This window comes from Patiria miniata, unplaced genomic scaffold (assembly GCF_015706575.1).
Source record: "Patiria miniata isolate m_02_andy unplaced genomic scaffold, ASM1570657v1 HiC_scaffold_7, whole genome shotgun sequence".
NCBI lineage: Eukaryota > Metazoa > Echinodermata > Asteroidea > Valvatida > Asterinidae > Patiria > Patiria miniata.
The window spans coordinates 34,890,973-34,914,841 of NW_024037074.1; the positions used below are offsets into that span (position 1 = coordinate 34,890,973).

Sequence of the window (23,869 nt, forward strand, 5' to 3'; positions counted from 1 at the left end):
CTCAATCCCACTTGCATCCTCAACCAATATTTTCGTCCCCAAGCATGCGTGTGTGCACGCGTGTGTGCACATGCTTCTTTTTAAAGGTTTTGTCAAATTGCTGGTTATCCCTAACCTACAATCCTGGCCAAATCTCGCTGGGCCCCCAACCCCCCAGCCCCCGCTCAATGTTGTCTCTCATTGCGCGGTGTGTGCTCCATCCGCTGAAGAGAACAACATTGACCGGGGGAGCGGGGGAGTTGGTGACCGTTGGAGGCTAAGGTTATTTCCAAGTGTCCCAACCATTTTGGCCGGGATTGTAGGCCCTTTTTGCTAAGAACCATCCTCCATCCTCCAAAGTCCTCCAAAATTTTGCAACAGCACCTAAATTCTTCAAAATTGTCAGACAGTCCTGCCTCAAAATGCATTCATCGTCAATCCTCCAAAATCCTCCTCAGCCCAAAATTTTGCACTCATGTTTAAATGAAGGATAACCAATGCCTAAATCCTTAAAAATCATCAGACAGTCCTGCCTCAAAATGCATTTCATCCTCAATCCTCCAAAATCCTTCCATCCTCAATCCTCCAAAATCCTCATGTGCTTCAATCACCACTCATCCTCAATCCTCCAGAATCCTCATTTGATTCAATCACCATTCATCCTCAATCTTCTAGAATCCTCCAAAACCGCCAGGAGGATTTTGGAGGAGTGAGGTGGGTTATGGTTATTGCTGGTTAAAAAATATATAATATATATAAAATTAAAAGAATCAATGATGAACGTGGAGTTTTCCACATCTCACATTGGGATTTCATAGAGAGATTTTTGTAAACCAAGTAGAGCCCTTGCAGTCACCTTTTATTTTTCAGTTGTTTTATCAAACAAACATTTTAAATTGTTTTCATACTCGTTTATTCACGGAATAACAAAAAATTTGCCGAAACTCTTCAAGTTTGGTATTAAAAGCCATCGTAAAAACGGAATTAAAACGGTATGTTATGACGTTTGAGCTAAAATATTGGCTCTGCTTCTTTAGCCGGCATCATTGGGTGGAAATATTTGGCTCTTACGCAAAGATCTAAGCTAATCGTCTATAAAAATTTTAATATGACTGTTACGTTCATAATTTAAACCTAACTCCCTAGGCATTGTTGCTACGATGCAACCGCAATCCTGCAAAATCCTCCAATTGCCTGAATGCAACAATTTCTTCCAGCCTCAATCTTCCAATGTAGTGTAATGAGGCAGAGCCAGTGACATCCTGGAGCAGTGCAGAGGATTTCAAGTATAATCTACGCCTCTACGCCTAAATTGAATAAACAACGTAAGGTCCGGCGACCCTCCAAAATGAGCCACACACTTTTGCCAAATAGCCTCAATCCTGCAAAATCCTCCCATTTTGCAAAGGGGATTTTGGAGGATCTGGGAAGGTTAGGGTCAAGAATGTCCGTAATTTTTCCCATCACAGCTGCCGCAGCAGCCGCCAATTCGTATTCCAGCTATGACTCCCTGGTATACTCTGCAGCCAGTTCTTACTACCAGCAGCAGCAGCAGGGCAAGATGGGCGGCTCCAGCTGGGGCTTCAAGGGCGGCAACAACAAGCCCAACTACACCCAGAACAAGTTTGTGCAGAAGAAGGACCGCATGCCGCCCAAGCAGCCCCAGATCCACTACTGTGAGGTCTGCAAGATCAGCTGTGCTGGACCCCAGGTTGGTAGCTCGCTATCTGTCGAGTCACACTCAGCTCAGTTTGACAGAGTATGAAACTTTGGGTCAGACAATGTTGGCCCGAACTCCCTACTGGCTGTTACTAAGTAGAAGACCATGTCCGTCAAAATCCATCACTCACACAGCTTCACACATTTCTTCAGGGCCAAATCCGTTGAAATCCACCACTGGTGCTGGTGGATTTTGATGGACTTGGTACACATGATTTTCTGCCAAAATCCCCCCAAATGGGGGTGGGGGGGGGGGATTTTGATGGAGTTGATAAAGTTAGGGTTAATCAGCTTTGTCCAAACAAGTTTTGTACGGTGAAAGTTTACTAACTTAAGCACATGTATGTAACATGTAAAATGGCTGTGATGTGTTTAGTTTTTGTTAGTACAGTTTCACCCTCTGCTTTTATCATTGTAGTATTTTGATTGATTCTGAACAGCACAGCCACTAAACTTGGGGATTTGATGTTGCCATTTTGATCCAAGTACAGAGATCATGCCACTAGATTAACTGAATAGCATTAGATTCTTGAAGATAAATGGAACTTGGTCACAGAAAATGCCCAAGGAGTTATGGTTGCAGATTGAATGATGTTGCAAAATAGTTTCGTTTCAGGTAGACAAGCAAACCCTTAACCTTCTGTGTGTTGTAAGAGCCAAGAGACAGGACGTTTTAACATCTTAGTGTTCTAAATGAGATGTAAACAAATGCTTTTTGTTCTTCTTATTGGATTCTGCAAGATTCATGTGGCATTGTACTTCAAAAGCTGTTAGCATTACAGATGACCAGTGTGCAATATGGAGACTTGGACAGGTTCTGGTATGTTTTAACCGCCTCCCTACTTTTGTCCATCCTAGACCTACAAGGAGCATCTGGAAGGTCAGAAGCACAAGAAGAAAGAGCAGAGCCAGAAGGAAGCACCGGGCCGGCCGGGCATCGCCCTCCGCTGTGAGCTCTGTGATGTCTCCTGTACGGGCCAGGATGCTTACAAGGCTCATCTCAACGGAGCTAAGCATCAGAAAGTAAGAGAAACAAATTGTCTCAGATCTCCTGTCTCAACTGTGCAAATTAGATGTGTCTCAGAAAAAAACGAACACAAAAAACGCCCTTGATGTAGTAATAATGGAACACAAGTATCACTCATGATGGATCACAAGTCTATCAGTAGTCATCCAGTCCCAGTTCAACTCGCAAATTATTCAAATGAACTGTGACAAAACTTCCCTTTTTATTCATTCCCTGTTACCTGTGATTAGACTTGTGATTTACTTGTGACCGGATACGTGATGTAGTTGTGATCTATCATCAGTCCCTTGACGTCAACTAAAAAAAAAGGGTTGGTGTGAATTAATTGGAAGCCTTAACTTGGTAGGGACCATGAGTTGGTCATAAATGAAGTTGTAGGGATGATGCAAGGCTACCTTTGACTAACAGAATTACCAAAGTGAACATGCACGTCACGTTTACAGAGTTTGCTCAACGTGCATGCAAGATGGCAACACTTTATTAACTTTGAAGATTTAGAGGATACAATGTTTCCCAAATCCGTAACAATTTTGATAGCATTTGCTGCATTTTCTCAACTGTCCTGTGTTATTCTCAACTGAAAGAGCCGAACTTGAAATAGGGCCGTACACAGATGTGTGGGTATAATCCAAAGGTCTGAACAGCAGTATTTTACAAATTCTAACAATGGATAGGTGAACAACTGTTTACATGAAGACTTACGTTGCTTATTGCAAACTTTGTTGTACTCGGGTTTTGTGGAAGCATGTCCAATCGCCAATCTCTACCACGCACCTGTGTTATTCCCCCAGGTCCTGAAACTCCACACCAAGATGGGTAAGCCCATCCCCTCCTCGGACCCCATCAAGATCAACACGGCCACCTCCTCCGCTGCGCCGACAATGGGAGGCAAGACTGCAGCATCGGCCCCTACCGTGGGCGCCGCCGCTGCCAAAGCCAAACCGCTGGTCAAGAAAATAGTCACTCCAAAGATCACATTTGTTGGTGAGTTGGAATTCCCATCAACCCTAAATCTGCTTAAGTCCAACACTTGGTGCAATTTGTTTTTAGATCCGATAAGCAGAAAATAGTGCTTGGCAAATGTATGCACTTAGCACAAAAAGGTGATAACCAGTCAATCTACACCCCATGGGCAATATAGGCCCTGTGACATATTTTGTTAAGGGACCTGTTTTTGCTAAGCGAACAGCTTCTGTGCTTAACAATTTTGTTGATGTCTAGTATCTATATGCAATGTGCTCCAGGTTCTAAAATACGAATATAAGCATTTACAATGTGTACATGTCCACCTAGGTGTTCGTGGTAAGGATATGTGCTCATGGTAAGGATAGGTGCTCATGGTAAGGATAGGTGCTCATGGTGCAACCTTAAAAAACAAAGGAATAAACCAAACGAGAAAAAAACCTTTACCTCGGCTTTATGTCCCAATTTTGTCACTGCAAGGAATTAGCCGTAGTTTCTGTACCACGTGCTCTTGTATAAAAAAAAAAAGCGCTGAGGTATGGTTCCAGAGTCAAATCCAGAGTGAAAAAAAAACTGCAGAGGAACCACCATAGTTAACCCTCTCCAGTATTCTTGATGTGCTTTTCAGAATAGAACAGGAAATCTGGCTTTTTTGTTTAGTAACCAAACAAACCTTTTAGTTGTGATATATTAGTAATAATTTCAATCCTCTCTATCCAACAAGATCCATCAGTCGGTAATGTCTGTATTTTTTTTTTAATCAGTGAAATAAACCATGTTCTCCATGTTGAATATTTCTAAAAAAGGGGTAGAGGGATATGATTAGGTATCACTGAAACTTCAATTTGCATGCTGTCATCTTCCCATGTAGGGGGTGCTAAGTTGACCTCCACTACCCTGGAGGCTGACAAGAAGACCGATGTGAAGATGGAGACTAGTGCTGCCACTGCAGAGACTGCTGGTGCTACTGCTGAAGGTAACAGCATTTTCAGCCTCGACTCCATTGGCGCATGGCGCGTTCTTTCACTAACCCCTTGCTCCGAGCTCCTTATGAATACCCAAGACAGTTAATCAGAGAACATCCTGTATTTCATAAACTGCACGCCCTGTGCGCTCACTCGGTATCTGCTGCGCGTCATGTGCGCGTCATGTCACAGTACGAACCTTGTTTTCAAAACTTCGCGATGACTGAACGATGCGGATTCTGGATGCGTCGTATTTTTTAGTGTATTCAGATTTGCTTGATCCCATTAATCCCAATGTTTAATCCCCTCAGTCAAGGACGAGATGGCGGAGTTTGAGAAGGAGATCATCCCCGTGGGAGAGGATTACATCGAGGAGATTAAGAATGATGAAGGCAAGCTGCTCAGCTTCAACTGTAAGCTGTGTGAGTGTAAATTCAACGATCCCAACGCCAAGGATATGCACATGAAGGGACGTCGCCATCGTCTGCAGTATAAGGTAGGTTTAGCATTTTTCAGGAAATAGTGAACATTTCTTGAAAGCAAATTTACTAACACCTTTATATAAATAGGATTTGAAGTAGACTTACTGAAATTCACTCTTTTTAGAATTAGCCATCAGTAGTTTTTTCCATAATTGATGAAGTATACTACAAACTAGTCATTCCTGACAAAAGTCAAAGCAGTCACCCAACCGATATTTCATTCAAGCTCGTCATGCTGTGAAACAAAATGGACGTGCGGTTTGACAGCTTTTAGTTGGTTGAAAATTACGTATGACTTCAGATTTGGTCCTATTTATTAAAATTGCAATTGGCTGTGGCTGGACCATACTTTCAAAATCCACCAAATGACAAGCTACCCCATTGGGGAAAAAGAAGGGAGCACAACTTCTCATTTCAAATTATGCATCAAGAAATGAGCTGTCATTCGAATGTCAAAATTCACTTGCTTCCGTTTCCAACACAGAAAAAAGTGGACCCCAGCTACCAGGTGGACATGAAGCCGACCTCTCGGACTCGCAAGGCCCAGGAGGAGAAAATGAGGCGACAGTTTGCCAAGGAGGAGTTCATGAGACATCGGGAGGAGGAAAACCGCTGGAAGGATGAGATCAGGTGAGAAAGATAGACAAAAAGAAAGGAAAAGTGCGAAGGTGCCGTCTCAGCAATGAAAATACAACATGCTGTTGGTGTGCTGTGAGTTTTGTGTGCTGGTTAAAACTCGGCCTGAACATGAATGCGAATTTGTGACACAGCAGCAAATTTTTTTTGCATGATATATGAACAGGCCTTTATACATTATATATAAAAATTGATTATAATTTTTTTTGAGAACACACAAAGACAGGCAAGGTAAAGCGCTCCTAGTCCATACTGTACCCATCCCCCTTTCAAAGTTGGAAAGAAAGTAGTATCCAGACACCACTGCTTTGGTTGTGTACAAAGTCTATGGATAGTCGAGTGCATTTTCAAAGGTTTGTTTCAAATGTTTCTCAGTCCCAGATTCATGTCTTTTCAACATTTTTGCAATGACTGACCTTCATTCAGATGATATATGATGAAAAAAATGGTGTCGGGATGCAACATTCTTTGCTGTGATAGACATGTATTCAACCAGCCTGTAATAATTTATTAACATCATTCTGCCAAAGACTGCCCTTCTAGATTATCTATATTTGAAGAAATGAACAGTGCACATAAAGTACATGAGCCAATGAAACAGCAAAAACCAAACTTGATTGGTAGAAATTGGTAGTCTACCGTTAGACTTATACACACACAATTATTGATGATTGGTTTTTTAATTTTTTAAATATTTTTTGGGTATCACTCCTTTTTGACATTTTGAATGATGTGATAAACAGAGAGGCGTGAACTTACTCTAATTAATTTCTTCCCTGCATCCTAAGACGCTATGAGGAGGACATGTACTGGCGTCGCATGGAGGAGGAGCGTTACTGGGAGGAGCGTCGCCTCTTTGATGAGGAGATGGAGTTCTTTGAGTGGCAGCGTCGCCGCGGCATCCCGCATCCCAGGCCTGTCCCACCCAAGATGCCCGGACAGATGGACATCATGAAACGGCCCGATTCTGAGATCGACCGCCACGTCATGGCAAAACACGCTGCCGTGTACCCATCGGAGGTTGAGGTAAAAAGGAAACAATCCTTTCTGTGAACATGATTTTGAAACGTAACAAATATTGAGATTTTTGAAGATATTGAGAATGTTGAAGATTTCTTTATTTCTTTTTGTTTTTGGCATCACAGCTCCAGCAAGTGCAGGCCATGGTGTCCAACTGCGAGAAGGCCCTCAAGATGGTGTCGGACTTCCTAGCCGAGGCAGACACGCCTAAGGAGAAGGAGGAGCCCAAGGCTGAAGTCAAGACTGAAGTCAAGACTGAGCCCAAGGAAGATGCGGAGAAGATGGAAGGAGACGGGTAGGGTGCTGGCTTAAGTTAATTCCAAACTATCAAGGAACATTCCTGAATCCTCCAAAATCCCCTACTGTTCAGGAAACAAATTGCAAGTTCATTGTACTCAAAGAGGCATCAAGTCCCATGTGCATGGCTGTTACTTTCCTCAATTTTTGTGACATCTTCTTAAAATGTCTCGATGGATTTTAAATATCTTCTTAAAATGTCTTGATGGATTTTAAATATCTTGGAAGATTGGATGGTCTGTCTGTCTGTCTGTCCCCGGAAAATTGACCCAAAGTATAGTGTTCTGTCTGTGCCATCTGCTTCGCATTTTTCGGCGTCGCATTTTTCAGCTCTGGCAGGGATCATTTTGATCGATATAAAAGCAAGACTTTCATGCAAGACTTCTTGCAAGACTTCTTTCAACATGGCCAGAGCGTATTGTCCACTCACACTTGTTACCTGCCAACTTCTTCCACTCTAAGACTCCATCCGAACCTCTGGTCTAGAGCTATTGAGTAGGTAGGTCTTCAATAATTGGCACTTGTGTATGAACATGCCTATTACAGGTACAGCTGAAGCTCTAGACACCTGTTTCAGACATAGCCAAGTCAAAGTATCAATGGTACCATTGATTTTGCCTATATGATTTACAGCCAAGCAGAGAAACCAGACTCCACTGTGCGTGTCCTGAAGGGAGTGATGCGCATCGGCGTCCTGGCCAAGGGACTTCTCCTGAAGGGGGATCTCAACATGGGCCTGGTGGTACTGTGCGCTGAGAAGCCCACACGCACTCTGCTGGAACGCATCGCTGACTGCCTGCCCAAGCAACTCAGTGTAAGTCATGAGGCTGATAACTCCACCAAGCTGACAAATTCTTACTTGAATCTGATGGATTCACTAAACTGAACCTAGTTCCCACCAGTGGGGAATGATGCTTGTTGCAAAGTTGAAAATGTTTGTAATAAGTTGAAATTCATACCAGAGTCATTAGCTGCTGGTTGAATGTAGAAATAAGGATGGTTGAAAATCATGATTTCAATTAAAATTTATCAAACTGCAAGCCTTTTCATCACATGAATAAATGGCACTCCGTACCTCAAGCTGTTCGTGGATACTTTCAAAAATCCTAAATACTATCAGTTGGTATATGGATGAAATATGGGGGCAGAATGTACAAAGGGGAGAATGCGAACTTGAGGCGGTAACCTCAGGTTCGCCTCGAGGATATATAGGGGTAAAACCTCGAATCACCGCTTGTTTAATATTGCATTCTCCCCTAACATGTCAGCTTGTTGAAAACCATTCAATGTATGTGTTGTTTGTGTGTTCTGTGTGAGGTTTCGTTGGAAATTAAACAGGCGTTAACTCGAGGTTTCCCCTGAGGTATTCTGATATTGAATGGGGTTTTATGGGGTACCTCGGGGTTCACTTTGAGTTAACACTAACATGACAGCTTGCTGAAAATCACTCAATGTATGTGTTGTTTGGGTGTTCTGTGAGGTTTCGTTGGAAATTAAACGGGCATTAACTTGAGGTTTCCCCTGAGGTATTGTGATACTGAGCTGGGTTTTATGGGGTACCTCGGGGTTCACTTTGAGTTAACACTAACATGCCAGCTTGTTGAAAACCACTCAATGTATGTGTTGTTTGGGTGTTCTGTGTGAGGTTTCGTTGGAAATTAAACAGGCGGTAACTTGAGGTTCCCCTGAGGGGTATTGTGATGTTGAATGGGGTTTTATGGGGTACCTCGGGGTTCAACCTTGAGTTAACACTTGTTTAATTTTATTGACTATAAAAGTGTCCTGGGCACTAGGCGTCTTGCCGACTTGAATGGTAATGAAGGTGTTATTAAAGTGTCTTGCATTGTGCTTGCTTTGCTGTGTAGGAGGTGACGGAGGACAAGTACGACATCAAGCTGTGTGTGGAGGAGGCGGGCCTTCTTGTCACCAGCCCAACCTCCAAGATGACCATGAAAGTCACGCTGACGTCTCCCGTCATGCGCGAGGCAGCGGCTGATGCTGCAGGTTTGTGGTTGGATTCCATCAAAGAGGGGAAATCCCCCAAACGACAATGAGCCAGGCAAATCTTGCCAATGAAGAGCTTGTCCAAAAAAAAAAAAAAAAAAAAAATATTACAGAAATGAATTTTGAAATGGATGAAATTTCCCCAACATTGTGCAATTGAAAAGAAGTCGCCAAATTTATCAAACCCTTTTTTGGGGATGGTTTTTGTAAATTATAACGAGAGCCGTCGTAAAATAATTGTGAGAAAATCACTTCTTGGCAAAAGATGCTTTGTGTTCTTGCTCAAGACTGCCTGGCACAGATCAACTGCTGCAGATGGGTAGTTTAAAAATGGTTGTATTGATTTTTTTTTTTTTACATTCTGAAAATATGGAAAATTTAAGATCAACTCGGTTTTTTGAGTCGAGGACAATGGTGTATGTACAAGAGTTTTGATTCTGTCGTGCTGCCTTTTGTATATTAATTGTTTGCCAATTGTATTGCCAATATTGCCTACTAACCTGACCGTTTCTTACAGTGTATCAAGTCTGCTTTACTTTCGAAGTTCAAATTGTTTCAAAGGAGGTGCATGGTTTGCCCAAAACCTCAATCCCATGTGTTTTAAGTCAGATTCTTGGTTCCTGTTTGAAAATATGAAGTTTGGAGGCAGATATTTTCTGATACAGACCTTGTACATGCAACTACAGTTTGGGAAAGAGCAAAAATCAAAATTGTGAAATTAAACACTCCTCTTTAAGATTTAATCGGATTTTGCACCAGAAAAGGAAAAGAAAGAAAAATGAACTCACCATCTTCCCTATAAACTGATGATTTATGTTTTCCATATTGACATTTGATTGAAAGAGGCTGGCATTGCTAGGCGGCCATCTTGTATGGTCTCCTGACTCTGCCTGTGTGTCTCTTTTGTCTTTGTTGTATTTTTTGAATCTACCCCTTTGCATATTTAGTCATCTGCTCTTCATTTCAAGCTCTCCGCCAGTCTGTTAAGATGTGTGGCATCAGTGAGGAGGATTTTTGATCATCCGTCGCACTCGCGTACGGGGGGACGTGGCGCCCTCTATGGTCACAATCGGCAATGTGGTTCCTGGGGATACTCCTAAAAATGTTTTGTGTTTGACTGTGAACAGCAATTTGCCAACATTTGAAAATCACTTTAAAAGATTTGTTCAGAAGTTTTGAAATGAAAAAAACTTTAGTTGAATATTGTCTGTTTCCAATAAACGTTGAAAGGCAAAGTTATTTGAGGTATTCAGTCTCAAAACTTGGAATTCCCACAAACTAACCCTTACACCAACTCTTTGTATGAAACCCTTTGCAATATACTGTCTTGTTATAGGATAAAAGTATGAAACATCAGTTTATATGACTTGAGCAAAACGTTCCTAGGGTTTGTTCTTAGTTCCCTTGGTGCACTCTTGTGGGGTTTGGTTACAAAAGTCCATCTTTTGAAACTGTTTTTGTCAGGTTGCTTAAAAAATTTTGAGAGAGGTTCACCTCCTATTACACAAACACATATCTGCGAAATTCTACAAATCACTAAATTGTTAAACACTTAGCTGTAAATTCCCACACCCCTGTTGGTCCGAAACCACACCCCAAGTGCCGAGTGTGTTCCCAGGGCCTGCCTGTCCCCCCTCAGCAACCCGCCCTGCCGGTCAGACCGTTTGACCGCGACTGGGTTGCGGCGTGAGGTGTTTTTCTCAAAACATTTTGCGGCGTGTTGGTCAAACACCCATCCCGTCAAAAGGCTGTGTCATGATTTATGCTATAGATACGGCTAAGGACCCACCCGACGTCTTGGACAGGCAAAAATGCCTAGAAGCCTTGGCTGCATTACGCCATGCTAAGTGGTTTCAGGTTCGATTCCATTCAATCTATTTCTCTCTAGGGCATTGTTGTTTCTAGTGTGCTCTGTTAGGAGTTTGACAAGTGAGGGCCAAGTGCTGGAATTTGTGCAGAAGACTGTCAGAAAATTTTGTGGGGAAGTGTGTCCAAACTACGGTTGTGTAAACATTACAAAAACTTAAAGGGAATATACAACATTTGCAAACATCAAAAAACAAAACTACCAAATTATTGCGAAATAAGCTATTGGACTGTTTAATAGTGAATGACATTTTAAAGCATCCTGTAAAATCATGGCACCTGGTGCGCTGACATTTTCAAGAAAAATGGTATTTTTTTTAATAATTTCAAAATCGGCCTACCAGCATTGGAAATTTGAATACTGCTCCCAATTTACCATATTTAGTTAGTCCCCATTTTGTTTGCAATCAATTACACACCTGTTCAAGGGTACAAGCCAGCTGGACTAATTCTCTTCCCTTACATCTATAAATTGCTCCGTTTCATCTTACGTGGGGTCAGCGAACCAGACTACAAGAACATGATTGTTTTTCTTGGTTTTCCAGAATCTGGAAACCCAAAACGTCAAACAAGTCAGAGTAACAATATTTGCTATAAAATACTAACCCCCCAAATCCATCCATTTCTGAAAATTACAGCAAAAGCAAATGTTGTATATTCCCTTTAAGTTGATGCAGCCATTCAACTGCAACACCGTAAGGTTACAAATTACCTGTAGTGTTATTTTGGGGTTTTTTTTGGTTTTTTTCTTTTTAGAAAACAAAGTCAACTTCACTGTAGTTGATAGTGAAGTAATTTTTTTACAGCTGGAAAAACAAACCGAAAAACAAAACTGAAATGTGAAACACTTGTCAGATTTGTAGCAGAGTTGAAGCATATTAATCTGTGTTTGAATGCACTGTCGCCGTACCCAGGTAAGTTAAAACAAAAAATTAGCCGAACTTGAATAACCACCTAGCATGTGACTTTTAGCGATTTGGCAATTTAAAATTTAAACAGGTAAGATATAAAAGGGGGGATAGATTGTTAAATTGCCGAATTTTATGAGAGTTTAGTTTGTCATTTTCATGGTTTTTTTTTAAAGAATTGTATGGGTACATAAGCATTCAAATCAAGTAATGTGTATGTATGCATATTTTTCACGTAATATTTTCATTAAAAAGGTCACAAGGGATAAGAATCCGCAGTGATTGTTATTCCTTGATAAAAGTAGATGAAAAACAGGATTAATATTTTATAAATAACATTTTTTTTAAATGTTTGTTTAGTTGAGACACTATTTTATTTGATATTAAAATTAGGAGCATTTTTAGAGTGATTCACAATAACTTGTTGAGTTCTTTATGGGTCTGTCCTTGGACCTGTCAGTTGTCCACACATTGGCCTAATTAACCAGAGAGGTTTTCATTCAAAATGTCATAGTTTTGATTTTTGAATTTTGGGAGACTTTTGAGATGCTCGGCGGCAGCAAAACACACCAGTCATTTTCCATTGTTTATGTCATTTTGAACAGGCACACAATAGCTTAAACAAGACGTAAACAGTTTAAAAGAACCGGTACGTTTGCTGCCATCAAGCGTCTCAAAAGTCTTTCATTAATCCTTCACATTTTGTGACACTGACACAGTGTAGACTGAGTGGTTATACTGATATCACATCAACTAGCATTTGCTTTGACGTCTTTCCCTTCTGTGTTTGTCCGTGATTTGTTTTTGTGATCAGGCTAGGGCGACGGGGCTGCAATCCTGCGTGATGATCATCCGGATCCTGAGAGATCTCTGTGAGCGCATCCCTACTTGGGCACCTCTCAATGGATGGGTACGTTTTCAGGGGTTTTTCCCTTGAAGGTTAAAATAATTTACCAGCTTTCAAATTTTGAAAGTTAAGTCTGGGATGAAAACTCATATCAGATGATGCAACATTCTTTTCTATTCAGAATTTGCAATTTTCGAAAAGATCCTAGAGACTCAACGTGCATCATTTCTGACCTTTAAAAAGACTCTTGTTCTACTTTACTTATTGATACTAAAATCATTAAGCTTGAATTTTTGCAACTTTACATTTTGTGAGGGCAGGACAGGTTGTATATACCTTTGGTTAATGTCTTGAACTTTTCGTACTTTAACCCTTACTCTCTGAGGGTAGTTTACTGCATGTCAGTTGGTTATGCCAATGCCCTCCAGCTGCAGTTAATTGGAGGATAAACTATCTTGACTGTGAAGGCTCCAATTGGCAGGAGTTGGAGGCCCTGGAGGGTGCCTGATACTGACCAGCTGGGGGCACTCACTTTGTTATCAGAGGACTCTCATTGTTCTCTGTGGCATGTATTGGAGTGCCTGTCCAGTTACCCTTGAAATGACATGGCAGATATTGGAGGGCCATGCAAAAAACATAGGAGATTTTCTTGAGGCACATATTGGCATGCGTTGGAGGGTCTAGTAGGGTAAGGGTTAATGACGCACAGTGATAATGATGTTGTGTTTGTTTAAGCTGTGAACAAAAGATTGGTCATGGTAGCTTTGAAGTACAGCAGGCTGCCAGTCACTTACGGGTTTGAGGTTAAGATTTAGAAGTACGAAAAAGAAATGGTAAAATCTATAGAACACGTCACATTAATAAATGCAAGAATCAACATCGGAACGTTTTTGTCAGGTTTATTTTTTTAAGTGATTTGGGGGACTTCGTTTTTCTCTTAACAGCCGATAGAGCTACTGTGTGAGCGCGTCATCGCAAGTCGTGGTCAGCCCATGAGGCCGGGAGATGCTTTACGTCGCATCTTTGAAGCAATCGCTGGAGGGCTGCTTCTACCAAGTAAGGAGAAAAAGCCCTGGAAAAAAAAATGGTTTCATGGAAATTTGGTATCAGTAGTTGTTACTGGAACGGAACCACATGGGGCAATTTGACATACCTGTTGTCAGGTTTTGAGGATATAGGTTTGAATATTGCCTTTGGTACGAATTGCCTTTGTCATTGAGAAAGGTACTTCTAATTTTTCCCTTCACTTAGGAGCATTGTCACAACCTCTGAGAGCAGAGTTGGTAACGGTATGGATGGTTGATAATTGTTCCAATTGCTAGAGGCTACCTATTAAAGATAGTTGTGTTAATCATAAAACAGTAAAGATCAAGGGGAATGACATATCACCATTTTCATCACCATTTTCACAAAGAGATTTCTCTTTGTGTACATTGAGCCACTCAATATAGTGGTTTCAGGTGGAGACAGCGAACTGATAAATCGACTCAGATGCAATACCTTGTTTCAATTCCATGTCACTCGGGCACTCACTGTGATGAGTGACGATGTGGCTCATTTGATTGATCGGTATACAACCTACACGTACATGTAATAACGGCTGATATTATTTGTATTTATTCAGGTGGGCCTGGATTGTTTGATCCGTGTGAGAAGGATCCAACTGATGCATTGGCTCATCTTGACAAGCAGCAAAGCGAGGACATCACAGCGAGTGCACAGGTAAATTATTATGAAGAGATGAGAAAGACACAGGGGAAATTGTTGTCCTTGTTGGCATCCAACAGGAATGATGTCACATGTCACATGGTCTATAGACATCTTTAGAAGTCATACAACTGCAGTAGTAAAAGAAGTTGTTTGCATATGTAAAATACTCTAACCCTAACTTTCCCAAATCCTGCAAAATCCTCTTTGCAAAATGGAGCATTTTGCAGGATTGAGGCTACATGGCAAAAGTGTGTCGCTGATTTCGGAGGTTGCACTGTGTCAAGGTCTTAGACCAGACCTTGTATTGTTTATGCTCAGCCTAGCATAAATTTAGGCCTATATTATACTTGAAATCCTCCGCACTGCTCCAGAATGTCACTGGCTCTGCCTCAATGTATTGGCAGTGATTGCTGGAGGATTTTGCAGGATTGAGGCAGAAGTCATCCCTGCAAGGACCACATCCAAGAAATAACGGAGGATTTTGCAGGATTGAGGCTGTATGCTATTTTTACATGGAGGTAGTTGGGGGATTTTGAAGGATTGAGGTTGCATCCTAGCAAAAACGCCTAGGGAGTTAGGGTTAAATAAAGTGAAACATTAGTTCCAGGAAATCAGTAATATGAACCAGTTCAAAGGAGCCCATCAGCCAGCTTTCCAGTATATCATTCGATGAATGACATAAGAGAAGAAACATCAGAAACTAATAAGCACATCATGCATGATTCTAACTTGCTCTTGTTTTCTCTTGCCAGCACGCACTGCGCCTGATCGTGTTCCGCCAGATCCACAAGGTGCTCGGCATGGAGCCCCTAGCGGTGGAGCAGCGCACTCCCAACCGAGGCTTCCGTCGTAAACGCCGTCACAACGAGAGCGAAGGCGGGGAAGACAGTAAGTGTGGTGCCCTGAAGACTGTCAAGTAGTTGTAATGAGGCTGGCTGTACATCACTGGCACCAGCCTTGATGATTGCACGAGTGTCTTTTTCATTCTCTTGAGGTTTTCGAAACTTAAGTTTTGTTTGCTGCTTTGGATTAATCTCTGGCTTCAGAACAGCCTTTACTTGCCCCTCCCAAATGTACATCCTCTGTCGTCCAGATAAGGGCATATATTTTTGTGAAGCAGAACATGAGCCCATATTGGGCCGAAGTTCCCTAAGTCAGTGGCATAAAATTTCCTAACGGCCCCATCTCAATTCATATCCGGGATGAGTTCTGATCAAGTTGCGGGAAGAATCATTCACTTTGTCCAGAAGAAGCTTTGCATTTGTCTCGGACATGTTCTGGGGAAATTTATAACTTCATTGCAGAAAGATTGCGGGGAAGTTGTTTGGGAAGTTGTTTAGAATCCTGCAACTTAATACCCGATACAATGTCTGCAACTTGTCCGAAACTCGTCCCAGATATGAATTGAGACCAGGCCCCAATGTTGAGGTTGGAGACCCAGCTGGGGTTTCAAAAATGCCCTGTCAATTGGCCAGTTTGGTTCCATTAAAGTATTAAAGATATAGTCCATCCTTTGTAATTTGTGCATTTTGTTTGTATGAAGCAACAAAAGTGCTCAAAATCTAATGAAGGATACTGAACAACTAACCTGATGAAGTTTCAAAGCTCAGCTTCAGCTGTATATTCCGAGAAAAACAGCATTCTAGGATCTCAATTTCAAATCAAAAGTTGCTGAATCATGTTTTGAATTGTTTTGAATTGCAGCTATACGCGATGTCGCGCACTGATCTGACGAATTATAGCACCCGCGCGCGCCTGTGCGTCGTGCCAATGCTTGTGCGCGCTGCGCCGAATAACAAAACGAACTAATTAAAATTTTCCTACGGTGCGTCTTAAGATGCACCGTTGGAAACGCCTTCTTTCGTTGATTACTTAAAATGACAGCTTGCCAGAAAGAATAATTTCACAGGGAGTTTAGTTCCCTTACTATCTTTCAACCAAGTATGTTTTTCAACAATAATACGCCAGTTACTTTTTCAGGTGGCTGCAAATGATGGACTATAGCTTTAAATCATTGTTGATCAGTCTTCCTAATACTGTATTTGGCATTTCTGTATTTGAGTTCAATACATATTGATAACAATGCAGTTGAAAGTAACATCACAGGGGGTTTATGAAAGCTTGGTGTCATCTCTAGTTTGAGCTATGGGCTCCTCCAACTACATTATTTTAGGCGTCCAACTTGTAATACCCTGTTAGCATCAAGCATTTATGGATAGTTTAATGTGTCTTTGTGTAAATTTATTCTTGGGTTTTTTTTTTCTCATGTACTTTCTCAGGCGAAGGAAAAAAAGACAAGAAAGATGACGCCTCGGAAGATAAGATGGAAGCGGCTGAAGTTGCTCCTGAGGCAAGCAAGTAGACATCTCCCTCGGTGCTGATTTGACATTCTATTTTTGATCTGAACACGTTATACGTGGCACACTTCTTTCTTTTTTTGGCCTGGGCCCAAAGTCCTGAAGCTATGGAGCAGAAAATATTGTTCACCAAAACTATGTGCTAAGCTAAGTCAGCGGAAAACAAGCAGTATATACGTTGCATGGCAGCTTGGCCCGTAACCAGTTCGTTATAAGCAAATATTTCTGTGGTTAGCAAGTTTCAGCATTAAGCAGCTCATCAGTTCCACACTGCATGTTCTGGCCGTGCGCATTGATCGCACAAGTACATACTTTTGTGCACTGATATTGAGCACAAGTTGCCGCTGCGCTTGGTCAGGACATCATGGGGTGGTGCTAAATGGATTGGTTGTACTGGCCCCTGGTCCCGAAACCTAAAACAGGGGTTGAACAGTATAACTGTCTGCATGTTTAAATGGCTTCAATGATCCTGACTTTAGGCGTTTTGAGTTTGTGTAGAGTGCACTATGCAATGCCGTTGACCCGTGAACCTTGACCTTTGACCTTGCATTCCTTGATGGTTAAGAAATAAAAATTTGCACTCTTAACATTTCTGCATTGATGTAAACTAATGCGGTTGAATGATATACATGGAAATGATGTGAAAAGCAATGCTGTTGTATTTTGTCTTTTGCATTCAGCGCACGATTTGCATACTTGTGTGTGTTTTTGGTGTGAACCTGTAGCGTTCATTTGGTATGTAAAAAAAACTTTAAATCGGGAGAGATAGTGGTATTGTTTTGGAAAATAAATGAAGCATTTTTTTTTAGGGCAAAGGTTCTTTGCATTAGTGTTATATTGTTTGCAGAATTTGAAATAAATTTAGTGTATTTTGGTCGATAAAAAGGCCTTTTGAAATTACAGTCAAGCTGAATTAATGGAGCAAAATGTGGTCCTCGAAAAGTGGGAGAATTCTAGATACATATGTAAACTACAAACCTGCAGTAAAAGAAAACTAAATGCAATGCTGACATTGGAAACTAAACTACTTGTCGCCAGTATTAAAAAAATAAAAAATTTGTGAGTAACTGCATTGTATTATAAGCCAGCATTTGTTAGATACACACTGTATATATTCTGATTTATCTGTTTTGTAGAATTAGTTTTAATGGAAAATTTCCCACGCACAAGTGCTTTAGAATTACATGGGAGGTTTGTCGAAAAATGGTCAATTGTAAAAGTTTTTGTACTTAGTAGCTATTTAGTTACGTTTTAGTGGAAGTTGTTAACTAGTTTCTGACACTTTTTTATTCTTTGCAACAGGATTTTCTTTCATTTTAAAGACGTAAGTGGTTTTGGGAAAAGCGATTTAGTCGAAACCCCACCAGATGTAATATTGATCTTGTGTAAAAATTACAACCCAAAATTACAACCCTAATATGGAAACAATTTTGTCGAAGTTGGAGCACATTGTGATCGTACGGTATTATTAATGATTATTCCGAATGTTGTGTACTTTGTAGATTCTTGCAGCTGATCTTTTCAATCATTGTTACCCAAGAAAGTTTTTTCTCTAAAATTCCTTTGCCTCCATGTGAAAAAATAGCCTGCTCTTAATATGTACTGGATATAGTTAAATTAGTCTTTTTCCCCATTGATTAGGCGAAACATTTTTTCAATTTTGTCCCAAGTTTAGACGTGAAAAATCAAACTAAAACAGTTGTTTAATCGCTTGAAGTTGAATTTTTGTCATTTTACCTTGTATTGTAATTCAGTATGTTTTATTTACACGTCTATAACATCTTCTGGTGAGCAACAATACATCAGTGATACAAATGGTTTTCTTTCTGTTCTTGAAAAAAAGTGTACTGCGTAAAAGCTGGGTGAATAAAATAGTTGGAAGCAGAATGTTTGTCTTTTTTTCTCAATATTTTGTGTCTAGTCTTGTCACAGATTTACAGGACTTGATTTGTTAAATTGTTTTCACATTTGAAAGTTACTAAAGTTTTATCCGGGATTTTCTTCGTGATTTATAAACATGATACTAATCTATGAGATGAAAGGAGTATTTTAATAAGGATGTGTAGTACATGTATGAAATAAATTTTGGCCGATCTAATTTCCCGAAAAGTTCAAAATCTTATTCTCGATTGATAATGTGATTTAGGGGCCGTGAACTTCACACATTGCAAGAATTCCAGCATTAATTGTAAATTTTGTAATTTTGGCTTTCGTCGAAGGAATGTTTTTGCATAGGCCCGTAATGGGAAATCATGAAAATATGGATGGCATCTAAGTAAAACAAAAGACCACAATACGATGGGCACGATGCAACTCAATTTTGCTCGGATCAGATTTTATCGTTTTTCACTTTACAAGTATGCCATTACAAATGGCTAAAAACTGTAGGCCTATAAGGTCATGTATAGCTTGGAATTTCCTAGCTTTGTTTGTTCCTTCCCAGTGATTGCTTTATTCGGGTTTGGCCTTATTTCCTCCATGGTTGGAACATAGAGCAAGAAACGGGGAACTTTTAATCACATCAGAAGAAAGGTTCAAGATCCTTTTTTTTTACCCACTTGCTAAGATTTAATAGCGCCCTCATCAGACTACATACACACGTCCACCGGGTCAAGATATGTGTCGCTGGCCGTCGATCGAATTATTTGTGATCGCTGAGACAGTTTTCGTGTCAAATTTTCATCTGTAGGCACCGTGGAATTCTGTACGTGCAGCCTGTTCATTCTCTATTCAACTCGAATGTTGTAATATCGATCTCCTTGTATATATTGATACTGATTAGAAGATATCAACTAGGGATTGTTGATTGACGTTTTTGGATCAGATGTCAATCAATTTTGATTGTGTGCACCGCGCCCACGTGTGCAGCATATTCAACGGCTGTCGGCGGCGGCAGGGTGATCTTGTGCGTGTTGTGAATGTAAGTATAAATCAGTAAATTGCATAAAGGTAGATATATGTATATATTTTTTGTATTGCGTTGAAGGGGTAGCGTGTTTGGAAATCTGCTTTGGTTTTTTTTTTTTTATTAAACCTCGTGACGGCGACGGTGACCTTGTTTACATATATATGCAAATGTTGGCACATTTAATCATTTCATAAATTAAAGGGGTATTACGGCCTGAATTAAATCCCTGAAAATTTCATGTTTTTCGATTGTTTACTTAATTTCAAAGGTACTAAAAGGAAATTTACTAACCTATATTTTTGTCTGACCATTCCCGAGAAATGACGACAAAACCCGGTTGTTTACATCGGACGTGGTGGACGTTTTGTGGCATACGCATAAACATTTTAAGCCGCACGCACACACGACACATTCGTATACGTTGTGTGTGTGTGTGTCACATATTACACACAGTACCAATACATGTTGTTTCTTACACGTCTGCCATATCATGTCTGTAGCTTGAGTAACTCCAGCTGACATGCTCATATTCATTCACATAATTATGAGCATGTCAGCTGGAGATCAAGCTACCACATGACCATGTCTGCAGAATGTGAACCACTGTGCGGCATATGGTGGCCCTGAAGGGACATAACCAGTCGTGACATTTTTTGTGACATCGTGAATTTATTCACGATTAGTCGTGAATATTTTCACGATGTCGTGAATATTTTTGCGACGACGTGAATAATTCACGACTGGTCCTGAATATTTTTGAGACGTCGTGAATATTTTTTGCGACGTCGTGAATAAACTCACGACTAGTCGCGTATTTTGTCGCGAATATTTTTTTCAGTAGCTTGGAGAGTATTTAACCAAACGGGCGCTAGAGGGCATTATTACATAATGGTAGTTGTTGAATAGAATGCTCCTTGTGTGTCAAAAACTTCAATGGACATGATGGAGGGGAATTCAGATTGCAAATCATCCCATTATAAATGCAGCTGTAGAACCCTTCAAGTTACCGGAAAAATATTTACAACAAAAATTCACCACTGGTCGCGAATAAATTCACGACTAGTCGTGAATTAGTTGCGAATTTATTCTTGACTTCGTGAGTATATTTTGCGACATCATCAATTTATTCACAACTAGTCATGAATATTTTTTGGGACGCCCTGAATTTTTTTCGTGACTAGTTGTGAAAAATGTTCACGACGTTGCAAAAATATTCACAATGTCGTGAAAAATTCACAGCGTCGCGAAAATATTCACAACTAATCAGAATAAATTCACAACGTCGCAAAAAAATATTCACGACTGGTTATGTCCCTTCAGGGCCACCATAGCAGCAGGATTCACAAAGCTCTAGCAGACTAGCACTGATCAACAGCTCGATTTTTGAGAGTAGAAAGTTTGACCCTCAGAATTTGTTCTCACATGGTTCTTGCAAGAATAACACAAAAACACCCAGTTTTTAAATGATGGTTGTGTGGACAATAAATTTACAAATGTATATCTTACTTTTATAAAAAATGCTCTTTCAAATTGATAGGCCTATCATTTCATTTAAATTGCCTTTTGTAGCCCTATTAAAGGTGTGAGTGATATTTTGAGTCTCGGCAGTGAGCCAGAAATTTGATTCAAACTGTGCTGCTCGCCTACTGGAAGATTTGATGATTTTTTTTCCCTTTTAGAAAAACAATCCGAGTGGCCTTGTATGCATGCAAATCCCAGGGGTCTTCTTCTTCCTGCAAGTTTTTTTCTTTATTGTTTTAAATCGAATCCAACATTAAATTACCACATATTTTATCTTTTTTGTCCTGTTTCGTGGCTCTGGAGGAATTTTTTTAAGGGAAGTGAAGTCCGAACTTTGCTATATGTCTGATTCCCATCTCCTGAATACGAAGTCACAACAACAATATTAGCGAGGATTCAGATGAAGATTTGTCACGGTGAAAAATGTCCGAGTCCCAAACACATCCACTGCGCATGTTCAGTGCAGTGCAAGGGCGGATCCAGAACACAATTTTTTGGGGGGCCAAAAAAAATTTTGGTCCCCCCAAAAAGTGGGTCAAAAAAATTACGGCGTGGGGTTCGGGCACGCTTAAGGGCCCCGAAAATTTTTTGGATTCTAGATGCTCAGTGGTGCGATCTGAGGCAATTTCTGACCACTTTAACCAATGTTTTTTTGAGGAAAAGATGGTGGTGTACTCATTGCCTGCCTTTATTGCGATGTCACATAAAAAAAAAAAAATTGGTTTCGTTTTTTTTGGGGGGGGGGCATGGCCCCCTTTGGCCCCCCCCTGGATCTGCCCTTGGTGCAGTGCCAGTGCAAGAGTGGCAAACAGTTGGGGATCCGCCCCCCCCCCCCCCAAAAAAAAAATTCTGGCCATGCTGTACGGTCATACATTGTACATGTATCTTTGTCATTTTCTTTAAATTTGCATATGTCAGATGGAATAATTTCACAGGTTGTAGACAGCTCCATTTACATATGTTTGTATTTTGTAGCAGGTTAAGACGACCTGTTTGTTTGAAATATGCAAAAATGTTGACATACACTTTGTAATTATTTCACTTCAGACAGCACTTTTCCTGTCTGTCCTTAGGAGTTGTGACTTCTCAGAGGCCTACGAATAGAGCTTAGAACTTAAGCCAGGAGCCGACAACACTGGAATTAATCAACGCCAATATACAGCAGGAATAGAAATTTCCTGTTCTTGAAATTAAAATGACATTAAGAGCCAACCACAGGAAATTGCTGTTTGTCTGAGGTACAAGTAAGGCTGCCCCTTGCCATGCCTTGCGGGTGTGCAGTGGTATTTTTTTTGTTAAACCTCCCTGTGGCATTACAACAGCTTGACGTTACAGATTTCTGTCAAAGTCGAGCCCTTTCAAAAATGAAACTCTTGAGCCCAGTTCGGCACACACAAAAATGCCAGAAGCAAAGAGCATCCTCCTTTAGTCTGCTGAAATCGTCTCTCTTTAGTCTGCTGAAAGCGTCCTTCTTTAGTCTGCTTGAAGTCTATTACAACCCCTTGATAATTCTCTCGCTTCTGGCGAGTGGCATTCAGATGTATCTTGACGCCCGCAGTCTGTGTGAATTTTAACGATTCCCCAAGCGCACTTTCTTTTTTAATCTGAAAAAAATAAATCAGGGGTGCCGCAGAAGTGTGAAGACTCGCTGTTGCCCCCGTCTTTTGAAGACGGCTGGCGGACAGATTTTTTTTTATATTTTCTTGCAGCCTTGCTTGATTTGCATAATGGTAAAGATGAGCCTAGGACATTGCTGTTTGGAGAATGAGTATTGTGAATATTTTTATTTTGGTTAAGAATAAAAATCAATTCTGATTCAAATTAAAGGCACTGGAATATTAGTAATTACCCAGACACAGACCCACCGATTTCATGAGGAAAACCTCGCTCAAAGTGGAGATACCCTAGGGATGGTACTAAATATACCCTGTGAAATTCTTCCAGCTGAAATGGTAATCCCAGGCCATTTCAGAGTGTTAAAAGGCGATAAGTTGGGTCCAAGTTAATCGGACTACTGAAATGGTATCATTTAGAAGAAACCAATCATTGAATGTGGATTAAACAAGTGTGCTTGTAGGCTAATTTATTTATTTTTTTTTAATGTGCATTAACCACAGAATCCAGTTATGAGACCCCAAAAATTGTGCAGTTTTTTCTTTCGTATTGTTTGGTCAAAATGTATACAAAACACTGAAAACTTCCACACCCTACATGTACATGTACGTAATATTTTGAACTTTTTGTTGCTACAAGCCCTAAAAAATTCACAGAAAGCAACAGGACCTTTTTTTACCTTTGGGAAAGTTTTAAGAACTTCAAATTCTGCCCAGTATAGTTTTGTTCGAAAAAAAACCTACAAAATACATTGACTGTCATTGCTAACGTTGTTGACGTTTGAATCATTGTAGAAAATAACCTGTGTAGCAGCATGATCACATTCAAAATATTGCCCATTTTACAATGTACTCATGTAGGTGTACATATGTTTAACAAGCTATGTTTAAGTGTTTGTGTTAAGTTGTTCCTGTAATTTTATATTTATGTCTATCTAAGCAATGGACAATGTATTGTTCCTGTTGGACAAAACAATGAAAAAAAGAATGATTCAAAAAATAAATGTGATCAGTAACATACATCAGTAACATGTACCGGTACATATG

At 40.4% G+C, this 23,869-nt stretch overlaps 1 protein-coding gene across 1 annotated transcript in view; it reads left to right on the forward strand.

Moving 5' to 3' along the window:
* The window catches only part of LOC119745843 (zinc finger RNA-binding protein-like), a 39,889-nt gene extending 21,222 nt beyond the window's left edge, over positions 1 to 18,667 (forward strand). Inside the window, 16 exon segments of the mRNA XM_038222471.1 lie at positions 1,449 to 1,690; positions 2,557 to 2,721; positions 3,517 to 3,709; positions 4,560 to 4,664; positions 4,965 to 5,149; positions 5,620 to 5,765; positions 6,560 to 6,797; positions 6,917 to 7,086; positions 7,722 to 7,902; positions 8,954 to 9,092; positions 10,864 to 10,949; positions 12,681 to 12,776; positions 13,658 to 13,769; positions 14,338 to 14,435; positions 15,176 to 15,311; positions 16,703 to 18,667. Coding sequence (XP_038078399.1) covers positions 1,449 to 1,690; positions 2,557 to 2,721; positions 3,517 to 3,709; positions 4,560 to 4,664; positions 4,965 to 5,149; positions 5,620 to 5,765; positions 6,560 to 6,797; positions 6,917 to 7,086; positions 7,722 to 7,902; positions 8,954 to 9,092; positions 10,864 to 10,949; positions 12,681 to 12,776; positions 13,658 to 13,769; positions 14,338 to 14,435; positions 15,176 to 15,311; positions 16,703 to 16,785 — 2,375 coding nt within the window. The 3' untranslated portion in view covers positions 16,786 to 18,667.
* The last annotated feature ends 5,202 nt before the right edge of the window (positions 18,668 to 23,869 follow it).